General features: G+C 39.1%; 1 protein-coding gene across 1 annotated transcript; it reads left to right on the forward strand.

Annotated features, from left to right (window-relative positions):
* The first annotated feature begins 3,543 nt into the window (after positions 1-3,543).
* LOC137136208 (neuropeptide FF receptor 1-like) lies at positions 3,544-13,396 on the forward strand. Its single transcript, XM_067521350.1, has 2 exons — positions 3,544-3,614; positions 4,126-13,396. Exons 1-2 carry the CDS (start codon positions 3,544-3,546, stop codon positions 5,132-5,134), a joined length of 1,080 nt encoding a protein of 359 aa, XP_067377451.1. The 3' UTR covers positions 5,135-13,396.
* Positions 13,397-13,400: the final 4 nt, after the last annotated feature.

Genomic DNA, 13,400 nt, shown 5'->3' on the forward strand with positions numbered 1-13,400 from the left:
CTTTATACACAGCTTACTACTGTTATAGTCAGATCTCATTTCATACCCAGCTATATTGCACACAGCATTGCCCTTTACTCAGCTACATTCATGTTATTCTTTACATGGCTACATTTTATACAAAAAACACAGCTCAGTGCTCTAGGATGACCTTGACTCCCACTGCTGCAAAGTATCTTTCTTTCCTTTATCTCAATAATTTAACATACCTCACTCGCAATCTGATGCAATCCAGTACAGTGGCTCTGCCATAATTTCTACTTTTACAAGGTAATAACTTCTCAGTTTTTAAGCTGAAACTGTAAGAAAGGTGATAATTCTATGTGTTGAGGTCGAGGTCATAGTGGGTGGTGGAGTCATACTGACGTGCATTATAGGAAGCGGTGGTTCAAAAGTTTTGGCCACCATATTTAAAATTAATAATAAACAGAGAGTAGAACTATCACCTGACAGTTTCAACCTAAAATCTACAAAATGATAACCCTGTAAATTTAGAATGCGCCTGATTGGTATATTAGGATTATTCACACATTAATTAATGTTTTTCATAGAACACATTTCTCACACATGTAATGCAGAATTAAAATTATATTATTATGAAAACTTTCCACAGCACCTTCTATGAATGTGCAGACTTATCCCCGTCAGAAATGAGCTCAGTGAGGGTGCTGTCGTGAACATACTTCAGGAGCTTGATGGATTGGTGAGAGGGAGGACCATCTGTTTCTGTGTGAGGAGTAGAGTAGAGACGTGTTTCCTCAGCTTCACATGCTGCTTCCTCTGTCAGTCAGGAAGTCTGTGGATACATCCCAAGTCTCCTGGTAGCATAGCCCTTACCCTCATTTGCATCTTTTCCATGTGTCTTGTTCTGGAGAAAAAGACTTGTCCTCTGAACAGTCACCTAAAGCAGCGTCTGCTTCTGACGGCAAAAGCTCCGCTGGATCAGCTGTCAGTCAGACTTTAGTGTCACTGTGGTAACGTTTAGACTGTTGGCTCATATGCACATTGTCCAAAAAAATAATTAGTTACCATAATCACAGTGTTTTTTCTTTCCAATCTGCCTGTGTTTAAAACTGTTTTACATATCCAAATTTAAATCCTGTACTCTGTAATTTTACTGTGCTCAGCTATTCAGTAATGCAGTAATGCTGATTACATGCATCTAATGTATTTTGTTTATACATTTATTATAATAATTATCTTTAACCTTTTATCCTGTTCAGGATTACATGGGGCTGGAGCCTATCCTAGCTGTCACTGGGGAAACGGCATGTTACACCCGGGACAGGTCACTAGTCTATCAGTGCCGACACAGAGAGACACACTCAGACGGACAATCATTCACACCTTTTATTTAGAGGCAATTTAGAGTCACCAATTAACCTAACATGTTTCTGGACTGTGGGAGGAAACCCACACAAGCACAGCAGAGAACATGCAAACTCCACACAGAAGAGTGCAGACGGCAGGTAGAGTCAAACCGGGGACTAGTTGTGAAAGTGAACCACTATGGACATGGTGGGGGATTTGGAGCAGGTGGGTGTGTCAGTGTTTACATTTTGATGGAGAGATGATATTCATGAGAAAAGGGCAGACGGCGAAGTTTAATTAATCACTGCGTCATCTTTTTCTGATGAAAACATCCTGTCATCCTGTAGCCTGTGAGCATTGCCAGTCTCTGTGGATGCTACTCTTGGCTGAGGAGACGTTCACTGGCAGTGACTCACTCTCATAGATACATTTGTTAGTTAAATGAGTGATGTCTGACTTACCAAAAGCAATAAAAAATCACAGTGGCAGACTAATAGAAGTCAAGAGAATGTATGTGAACCCTGTGGGACTACTTTCAGTATTACTTTTTGTTTTCATCATTGCTGTAACAGGTGATCTGATCTTCATCTCTGTCACATTTAAAGACAGACACAATGTGTACCCAAATACTTAAAGCCCTCATGTTTCATGGATCAAACTCGTTCAAAATTTCCAGTGAGCTGGCTGAAGTTAAATACCTGGTTAAACCTCCTCTCTTTAGGTCAGTGTCACTTTTAGGCAGAGAGCAAGGATCTGACAGGGCCACTTAGATTAAAGCCATTTGGTAGATTTACTTTGGTGTTTAGGGTCATTGTTGAGCTGCACACAGATGCCTTGATATTATTCAGTATGAAACCTTCATAAAGTCTGAAATTTATTGACCTCTCATTCCTCAAAGCATGACATAATGCTGCGTTCTTCTTAAAAATGTTGAAGCTCTTCAGATCACTTTGGGTCAATATCAACAATTCCCGACTATCTTTATCTCTTTTGCAAGAAATGAGTTATATCAGTGTCTTTTGTAAGTAATAAACTCCAAATGTCTGAGTGTTTGTTGAATGTTTGAATGCAAAATATTTTCTTCTTTTTAATAAACCAAAATTGCAAAAAAAATTGCATAATCCAGCAAGTGGGCAGAAGATTTTTTAGTTCAGTGTTTTACTGTATTACTAATTACATTAAACAAATAGCAATGTTGGAGGAAAAACTCTTTGAATGCATTTTTGGTAAAAAGCCTGAATTAAGATATGTAGTTAAAACAGGCTCAAGATATTTTCACGTGTTATTCTCCGACATAACATTGCTCAACAAATACCCCACTTGTTACCCTATTTTTGAGCTTTTAAACAAGGTGTCTAGCTCACAAGTGACTAAATGAGACTACATGGTTTGTCCTGAACATCAAACAACAGCAGACTGGAGATGGAGACTCGTCCATCTTTACAGCCAAGTTGGGTTAACGTATAACTAGTAATTACTAACTTTACCAGGTCGCTAGAAGAGGGTGCTAAATCAAATCTTAAATCCGAAGTTTAGTGGTAGTGATGGTGCAACTGTGGTGTAGTTTGTAAGAACATAAGCATTACAGCATAAACATCATAAAGTTTTGGTCATTTGTATAAATTACCTTACTAAACAAAACATGTAAGTATCATAAACATCTGATTGTCACAGAGCATATATTCTGCAAAAATCCAAAGGTCAGTGGAAAATTGGTAGTGACTTGATCATCGCTACTGCACCCTATTATTGTACAGTGTCTTTAGATGTTTAAATGTGAAGTCATCCAGTACTACTGACAAATAGGCTTCTTCTTCATGACAGTGTATACTGGAATCCTCTACGCAATCAATTCCCCAAAGAAAATGAATGGGAGGCTGTTCCTAGACTGTCAGGAGTGTCTGAAATCTCCCTTTCAGCTGTGGCAGGGAGAATGAAACGGTGAGCTTATGGAGAGGAAGGAAGGAAGCTATGTTGTTGGGGGGGGTTCAAATAGCAAAGACGGATTTAATGTCATGCCCACGGGTGCTGAAGTGTCACCACAGCCCCTGACTTAATTAAAGTGCATACCCCATCTGATCATGCCAGTTTGATGTTCTATGTAAGGCAACTTTAAACTACTGTCTAAAAAATGTAACTTTAATACCCACTGAGGTCCAGCTTCTAGCTTCGAGAGTCTGAGCATTTGTCATTCTTCCAACAGGTTGGCCCTTTTCCAACACCGTGTGCAAGATGAGTGGCTTTGTGCAAGGCGTGTCTGTTTCTGCATCCGTCTTCACCCTGGTGGCCATTGCTGTTGAAAGGTTAGTGCATTATGTGGTTTTATAGAATCAGTGCGAACATAATTAAGGGATTAAGGATTAACTGATGAAAAATCGAATCAGCAAACGTTTGATTTATGTTGTTTAGGTAATTTGTGAAGGACAACACGACTGGAGTATTTATGTTTTAAATGCTATCATCAGCATGTTCAGTTTGCTAACATTTCGTGACTTTTATTTTTACCCATAAATCTATTCTAAATTTCCCCTACCAGTGTTATATTTCTGATAAAACCCATCTTGTGTAGAGCAGATAAACAAATAAAACCTGAATTACTTACCTGACTAAATATAATATGAAGACATGACTGTAGTACATATTTTCCTTGCTTGAAATTTGACCTTTTAGTATAATCTCTGGTTCTGTTCATTTGAGATAGGAAGTTTTTATACTGTTAAAGACAAAATGAATAATGTAAACAAACAATTATTAAGTAATAAGAATTAAGGATCGATTTTGATATGATTTTCTTGCTCTTCTTAACTATGACAGGTTTCGCTGTATAGTGTACCCTCTACAGCCCAAGCCGACAGTACTCGTCGCCAAGGTGGCCATCGTGCTAATCTGGGTTCTTGCAGTAGTGATCATGTGTCCTGCTGCAGTGGCTTTGACTGTGGAGAAAGTTCCTTTCCACTTCATGGTCTACAACGATGACTTCAACCACACTTTCCCCCTTTACACCTGTTATGAAAACTTTCCCAACCCTGAGATGAGAAAGATCTACACCGCAGTCCTGTTTGCTCACATCTACCTGGTGCCCCTCACTGTCATCACCCTGATGTATGGAAGTATTGGTGTCAAACTCTGTTCCTCTGTGGTCGCAAACAGAGAGCCACAGCTGGCAAATGCTACAGTCCAGGTTGGAGGTCGGAGGGTTGGGCAGCCAATGATATCACAAAAAAAGATCAAAGTAATAAAGATGCTCATTCTAGTGGCTCTGCTTTTCATGCTGTCCTGGTTGCCACTCTGGACTCTTATGATGATGACAGACTACATGGGCTTGGACAGTGACCAGATGGACCTTCTGACCAGCTACATCTTCCCGTTTGCCCATTGGCTGGCTTTCTCCAACTCCAGTGTCAACCCTATCATCTATGGCTACTACAACGAGAACTTTAAGAGGGGCTTTCAGGCGGTGTGTAAGTCCCGTCCCTTCTGTTGCCTTGTGCAGTGCCATCTGTGGCAGAGGATGGCCAGGTGGGGCAGGAAAGGAAGATCCGTACAAACACCTTGTGGAAGCAGTGACTCCAGAGATGGTTCTAGTAATCACAACCACCTTGTACTTAGGCTAAGAAGTCGAGTCCACAATGAAAACAAAGTGACAGACACAGCTGAGGTGAACAGAGGTGCCAGGGCAGGGTGTGTGGTGGTCCACTCAGAGAGAAGTCTTTCACATCCGGGCATAGAAACGGCAACTGTTCATCAGAAAGGCATTCATGCCGAAGAGTCTGAGAGGGCTAGTTCACTGGCAGTTTCAGTGTACCAGGCATGGGATAATTAAGCCACTTGTTACTGAGAAACGAGCCCCCCACACCCAAAAAAGCCATAGTGTGTTACATTTTACAACTGTAATGGCGTCTTTAAAATGATGGTCACACATTTCTATCGTTGTTGTAGGCAGTGCCTCGTTTTTAATGTAGACTCTAATCCCCATGCTCAGTCCCCCATGGGGATGACGCCATGCACAGTGGGATGGGGGGTTATTGTTGTCTTAGTTGATGTCCCCATTGGTTAGCAGTTACTGACCCCTGTCACTATAGAGACATGAGCACTTTTACTGGGCTTTACGTTGTAGCTGCGGGAGGTAAAACTTAGGTGCCACTTTCAGACCGGGAAAACCCCAAAGTTCAACACGCCTGATCATGGCATCAATGCCCATCATTAATGCCGTTACAGAAATGTTTGGCTGTGCACACCTAGTGTGTGGAGGCACAGAGAGAAGAGAGAGTGCGTGGAATTTAAAAGCATCACAAAAATGTAAGACTTAATATAAAATGTCCAGTTAGTATGTATAAGTATAAAGACATAACAAAACGGGACCTAATTCAAATTCCTTTTCATATACATTATGTCAAGTGGTGTAGGTGTCGTTGAGGCAGGACACACTTAGTGTTAGCTTTTCACTGGTGGTCTATTTAAAGGCCACTGACGTGTGCGATGCTGCTGCTGCTGTCCTTCACCACAGAGCCTACACACGTGGTTCAGTACCGTTTAAAAGGACTCAGGAAGTTCTATGTTTTTAAGCATTGAGCATTAAGCAGTGTGTGGTTCTGTCAGCATGCTACTTATTGTATGCTGCATATTCAAGTTGTTAGACCAATAAGGAATGATAACAAGCGTAGAACCATAGTGTTAAAACAATTATTCTAAAGAGTAAATCTATTCGTTGACTGAATTTTGACAGTCAGTAAAAGTCGGTTATTGAGTAAGAATTCAAAAATGCATTTTTGGCATATCTATCTGCTTTGAAGTTTTATTTAAATTAAACAAAAATCATAACTAAAATCCCAATTATCTTTATTATGATCAGTGCTAGCTGTCATTCATTCTATGCTTCTTCATAGTTTCTATGAAACGGGCTCTTCAGCTTCAAGGAAAAAGTCTATAATTAAAGATGACCTCATGCTGACAGTCTTCACATCATATTCCTGTACTTTCTGTCCTTTTTATCCATGTGAAATCATTCATCATTTTCAGCACGATTGAATCCGAATGAGCAGTAAAGTAGAATATATATCTCCAGGTGGGTGGTAGCTTCAATGGAACTGTAAAACAAAATAATTATACGCATACATGTGTAATATTTACAGTAAGAAATCCTGCAGTCACTGTGAAATGGTGTACTAAGTAAAGAAAAATCAACCTCTGCAACACAAGTGCATAAACATCAAGGTAAACTGTTTTTATTAAACCTATTATGAAATAATTCACACAAACACAACTGGTCAGTTTTTATCCTACACACTAAGTAACTTTGATCTGGGTACATGTTTGTATTATCAAATGCCATTTAGCAGTAAAGATTTAATAGCAATTTCTTTAATGAAAAATTATAGTTTAATCAATACAAAAAATAACAATCCACAGTTCATCATTAATAATTCATAAAATGCAGTTCTTGTTTTTCATCATTTACAATCCGACTAATTAATGGATTTAAATAACAAACTAAGTAAACAACTTAGTTTAAATTTAAATCAACACAAAAGAATGAGTTGATCTGAAATTGCCAAGCCTTCACTCTTATGTCTCATTATTGTGACTGTCAGTGGTTTTCCTTCATCAAAAGAGCTGTCCTTCAAATATTTTCAGACAACTAATTTTTTTTTTTTAAATGTACTGCCAATGGCAAAAAGTCTCTTGTACAGTTCATCACTTTTGTGTTTGAAGCTTCCTTAATTAAACCAGACAACTAAACCACACAATTTTATGCTGCCGTGGATTTCAACACAACTGCCACACTGACACTTAATTCTTACTTGGGTGGCAAAGAGGAATGTGTGCTTTAAAATGTGTGCAGCCATAATGTGGTTTACATTTTGTGACACTTAAGCTGCACATCTTTGCACATCTCCTGCTTTGTTGTTTTATATTTGTTTTAATCAATTAAAGCATTAGTTGCAATAAATCAAATTAATTCAAACACCTTTAATTACTTCAGATTGTCCAAAATACAAAATATTGAGAATCAGTCAGAGCAATCCTCTTTCTGAACAATGTGACTAAAATGGATCAGCATTGTTTGGCCCTTAGTCGTATACGTGAAATGCAATTGGCAGCCTAGTGCAGAGTAAGAAGTTTAAATCCTAATTACTCCATGCAGAATCTTAGTTTCAGAAATGAATACAACAAATTCCCATCTCAATGGTCAGATGTGCCCCGTTACTCCTCCCCCATTCCACCAGTAGAAATGTTTGAGGGAAGGAGATTACAGATGCTCTTCCTAGGCCAGTTCTTGATGACTGATTTCACCATTGCTCAGGCAAATACTAAGAGTGTGTGTTCACATGACAGAAATGAAGCTTGATCAAAAGATCAAGAACAGAGGATGAAACTGTTGAAACCTGTGGGAAAATTGAGTGGGAGGAGGTGGGGGTGCAGGTGACTGCAGGTTCAGAAAGTCTGGAAGTAGCAAAAAACCAACGAAACTTCAAGAATAATAACTAGTAATGCTGTAGTACAAATAATTCAATATCCCAATAGTTACGGTAAGACAAGAACATGTGCATAGAAACAAGTGAAAAATTATTATTATCACAGGAACAAATGAGCAACTTAATAAGGTTACATTGTGAATGCAATGATAAAATTATAGTCTAAATGTTATACTCACAACTCCAATCGGTAACAGCTCTGTGTAATTAATGTGCACATACAAGAAATTCACGCAATATAAACATAGTTAGCGACATGTTGGTAATTTCTGTTGAAAGGCTGTTAACAGACCTGTCATGTCAGACCTGATACCATAAACTAACTGCTGTGCTCTTTTCACTTTCTTCAAAGCCCAGCTAGAACATTTGCATCACTGGAAATAATGTAACATTTGTAAAATTGGATGCAGCCTCAAAGTCAAAAATAATGATAAATGAGTTGAATCATATTTGATTGACAGGTAAGCAACCTATAATGTACTGTAGCTAAGTTCAGTCAGCTCAACAACTCACCTTACTTTTCAAAGACACATTAATATTCTCATTGTGTCTTGTCACAGTGGCTGATTGTACATTCATGGGAATAAAGCACAGAACTGTTTAACATTCTAACCTTAGCTTTTATTGCAAGCTCCAGGGAAACAATTGTGAAACAGACTCAGGGCATGTGACAAGTAGAGAGACCGTCCAACATTTTATCCATAATAAAAACACAACAATTTATTAAACCTACAGCCAGCACAAAACAAGAAGCAAAACAAAAAATGGTAAGAGAATGGTCAGTGTGGATCATTTTAAAGTTCCCCTTCAGTAGATCCACTCAGTACAACAGCAGAAAGTATGGGAAATGCTGCTGCGTGCCCCCTGCTGTGAAGTCACCTTTAACCATTGTCAGGTAATGTGTGTTAGAGTATAGGTGCAGACCTACATGCTCTAATGAAAACCTAACCACTGTTGCTCCCCTTTAGTTCCACTGCTCTTCCCCTTGCTGTAGAAACATCCTCTTTGTAGCTTTCACCATCCACTGCAGAAATGCAGTAAAGTACTGTCACTATTGCAGATTAGCCCCCAATTATCTGCGCTGCTAGCAGTCTAATTCTGTCCCTTCATTCTCAAGGAGTTTACGGAGAGCAACCAGCATGAAGCATACGTCAGTCTGAGCATTATTCACGTGCTATAAGTTATAATGCCACCATTAATCACTAGGGTGTTCACCTCTCCCAGTCAACTGTCCTGACCTCGTCTGAGTCAGCAGGCATTGAATGTTCTAGTCAGCCATCTGTGTACAATTGGGGAGACCATGTGGAGCCGGAGGAGGAACAGGGGGGTTGTTCACGCACCAAAAATGGTAACTCGCTGCTCAGTGATGAGTGCAGATAGTTGAGTACAGGAAGGACAATGACATCCTCAGCTTTTGGCTGGATGTCCACAGCCTCCTGCAGGAGGAGGAGAAAGCAGCCTTCCTATTGACCTGTTCTGCCACTGTCACTGTGGGGTCCACCCAAACTGATTTGTCCTCCTTCTGTCTGTGCCATCACATTTATAGGTCACTTTGCTTCCAACCCGTACTATGCTCTTAAAGGCATTTGCAGCCCATAGCTTTATAACAGTAGAGCTCCAAACCTCCTGTCCTCCCTCCATTTGAATCTCGGGAGCTGAGAAAATTGCTCTTCCTGGGGCCTGTTTGTGCTTTGGATGCTTTACTAATCTGTTAAAAGGCAGAGCACTGTCAAAACAGCACCAACTAGATTGTACTGTAGAGGTGATCTCCCTGGATTATGACAGTAAAAGTGTCCAAGCACATTCAGCCAGACCAGTGTCAGTGTCCTGGGCACTATTTAAAGGGGTGTCTGTGGGGGATATCTATGCAGCGGCCAGCTGTATATGGCACATGTATTGCACATACAGTGCCTTGCAAACATATTCATACCTCTTGAACTTTTGTACGTTTTGTCATCTTACAACCGTGAATGTACATGTATTTGATTAAGATTTTATTTAAAGGAAAATGCTAAATGGTTTTCCAAGTTTTCTCTACAAATAAATATCTGAAAAGTGTGGCCTGCATTTATATTCAGCCCCCTTTACTCTGACACCCCTAACTAAAATCCAGTGGGACCAAATGTCTTCAGAAGTCACCTAATTAGTAAATTAGTCGACCTGTGTGTAATTTAATCTCAGTATAAACACAGCTGTCCTGTGAAGCCCTCAGAGGTGTGTCAGAGAACATTAGTGAACAAACAGCATCATGAAGTCCAAGGAAATCCCCACAGGTCGGGGATAAAGTTGTGGAGAAAAGCAGGGTTAGGTTATAAAAAAAAATATCCCAAACTTTGAACATTTCACGGTGCAATGTACAATCCATTATCTGAAAATGGAAAGATGAGACCAAAATTGAACTTTTTGGCCTAAATGCAAAACGCTAACACTGTACATAACCCTCAACACATCATCTCCACAGTTAAACATGGTGGTGAAAACAGCATGTTGTGCGGAAGATGGATGAAGGCAAATATAGGGCTTTTTAAACCTGTTAGTCTGCAAAAGACTTGACACTGGGACAGAGGTTCACCTTCCAGAAGGACAATGACCATAAACATACAGCCAGAGCTACAATGGAAAGGTTAAGATCAAAGGACATTCATGTGTTATATTGACCCATTTGAAGTCCAGTCCTAAATCCAATCGAGAATCTGTGGCAAGACTTAGAAATTGCTGTTCACAGATGCTCTCTATCCAATCTGACTGAGCTTGAGCTATTTTGTGAAGAAGAATGGACAAAAATGTCATTTTCTAGATGTGCAAAGCAGGTAGAGACATACCCCAAAAGACCTGCAGCTGTAATTGCAGCAAAAGGTGGTTCTGCAAAGTGTTGACTCAGGGAGGCTGAATACAAATGTATGCCACACTTTTTACATATATATTTTTAAGAAATTTAAAAAAACATTTATCACTTTTCACTTCACTTTCACTTCCCATTTATGTGCCATTTTGTGTTGGTCTATCACATAAAATCCCAATAAAATACATTTACATTTGTGGTTGTTATGTACAAAATGTGGAAAAGTTCAAGGGATATGAATACTTTTGCAAGGCACAATCAACAAAAAGACGCTTCTGGTCACCCAGAATTTAACATAGCATTACGTCCACTTAACATTATGAATGATTGTATACACATTTTACAACAGTAGCCACTGAATAAAATATATTGTTCAGGCACTGGAACACATGCACAGGTGAAGTAAACTATAATGAGCCCAAGCTCCTCAGCACATTTTAATTAGTCTGAATGCTGGTCTTAGAACAGATATCTGAGTAGTGGTGGGTACTTCTGCATCAATTCCACCAAAACTAAAAGGCAACCAGAATCTGGGGACCCTCCAAAAATCATGCAAAGGCCAAAGTAAGAAGGGGAAGAATAGCTGCAACAAACTGAAGATAATACTAACACACAAGTTGTGCAAGAAGTCGCAAATTACTTTGCCATCAAAATAAATTAGGGACAAATACTGCTGCCTTCCACCATCCACCAAAAGTAACACTAGAACTAATGGAAAGACTGATGATAAGCAACAAAAACCCTTGTGAAATGCTCCCAATGAGGCTAAATCCTGCACATTAATACATATGAAAGGTACTTTTCTCTAAACTACTATAAGCCACCTTGTGTCACACTGAAGTTAGCCAGCTATATAAAATGGGTTTGATTATACATGGAAAACCCTTATTAGTAACAAACTGGCTCAGCTGTAGGAAACAGTTTTAAAGAAGCTCAGGTGAAAAACATCAGCTGATAAGTCTTGTTTGCTACCTATGTCATGTCCTGGATAACCAGGATGTTAAATATATAAAGTTAGAAGGCAGTGAAGTGAAGAATGAAGTGTTTGCTGAACTTTTGACTCATTTTAACCAGATTTATCTTTAATCCCTCAGAAAACTTCACGTTAGACTCATTGTCATTTAATTCTGGCGCCTAACAACACAAGTAGGTGAATTAGCCTGCAGTGATCAGTGTTTGCCTCCAATTTTCCTTTGTCTTGCTTCTTGCTAACACTATGATGTAATAATGATGTAACTGTTTATAAAGGTCCATAAAAAAAAAGAATATCTTTGCATGTGTTAAAGTGGTAATCTTTGGCATTTTGTGTCTTGCTTTGTGTTTTGCCTTTTTGGCTTTTGGTTTTATTTTGGTGTGGTAAAACTTTAATTTGTTCCTGAACCGTGCCCTTATCATCCCGTACAGAATTGTTATATTTGTATTTGGTTAAGGCCTTGAAGAAATGCATTACGTGAATATTTTACATGTTTGCCTTTTTAGGTAAGAAAGCTTCTTGTTTACAAATACAGCAAACAAATGTGTTTAAAATTGCATTAATTACAACTCAGGTGTCATAGACAGAGCACAGTGAGATGGAATATGTGTTATTACTAATGAAATCATTTGAATGTATTACTGATGTCAGATTAATTAATATTATCAGCATTAGTTCTTCTGGTGAAATGATTCAAGGTTGTCTGACACCTCAGAGAACCAAAAGAGCTGTTGTATGTTTGTGCAAAACCTGGACATGTTCTTTAGGCTTTTCTCATACTGTGTAACTGAATGTAATATGCTGGTTTGGTTTTTGTAGCCTACAAGGGTTTATATGTTTGTACTTAAGATAAATTTGGTTTGTTCAAATTTTTTACTTTGTCTATTAGTGAAAATATATGTGAAATTGTTGGACAAAACAAAACGGCTGTGTTCAAATGCAACCTAAAGCAAACCACAACAAAAAAATCTGTTTTCTTGTACAAACTTTAATGTGAAGGGTGGTGATAACATAATGTCTTTTTTCTTAAATGTGACTGCTAAAGCTTTTATGTGGAGCTAGTGTCATTCAGCTTGGAGCAGAAGTCACCGTACCCATCATTTATTTTAACAGGTTAGAAAAATGAAGGTGAACTACCACAACTTTAGGTGATTCAAATCGCTGTGGAGATGGCAGCGTATTAATTACCTTTGTCTAGTATTTGAGCTGTTGACCTGTTGTCCAGCTGGCTTCAGCCACTGTATTGTTTTGCTTTACAAGATATTAGGTTTTGTGGCATAACACAGATGTGCACAGAGGACATGGTGGAGGTCATTGAGTCTATTGCAGAATAAATCCCTTTGGAGCAACTACTGTAGTCATCATTGCTGACATTGACCCTGCATCCAACATATCTCACTACCTAGGTGCTGACAGCGCATTGAGGAGCCATAGATTTGAGCACCTGGGGGGTGTCTGCAGCTGCACCACTTGTGCAGAAGGAGCACATGATATCAGGAAATCCTCCTGGAGAAGGGTGTGCTTACAGGATGGGGAAACCCCGGCAGGGTGGGGGTTTTTGCTCCCATCTCATCAGGCATGCAAAACACCTCATACCACCACCCCATGGAAAAGGCAACAGAGGCCTTAGACCATAGCATCGCTGCATTGGTGCTGACACACTGCAACTTTCAAACACGGCTTCACTCTCAAAGTACATGTAAAAGCTCATTTTCTTTTTTAAAAGCATAGAATTTCATTTCAATTCAACTTTATTTATATAGCGCCAATTCACAACAAAGTTATCTCAGGGTACTTG

Source organism: Channa argus, chromosome 11 (genome assembly GCF_033026475.1).
Source record: "Channa argus isolate prfri chromosome 11, Channa argus male v1.0, whole genome shotgun sequence".
NCBI lineage: Eukaryota > Metazoa > Chordata > Actinopteri > Anabantiformes > Channidae > Channa > Channa argus.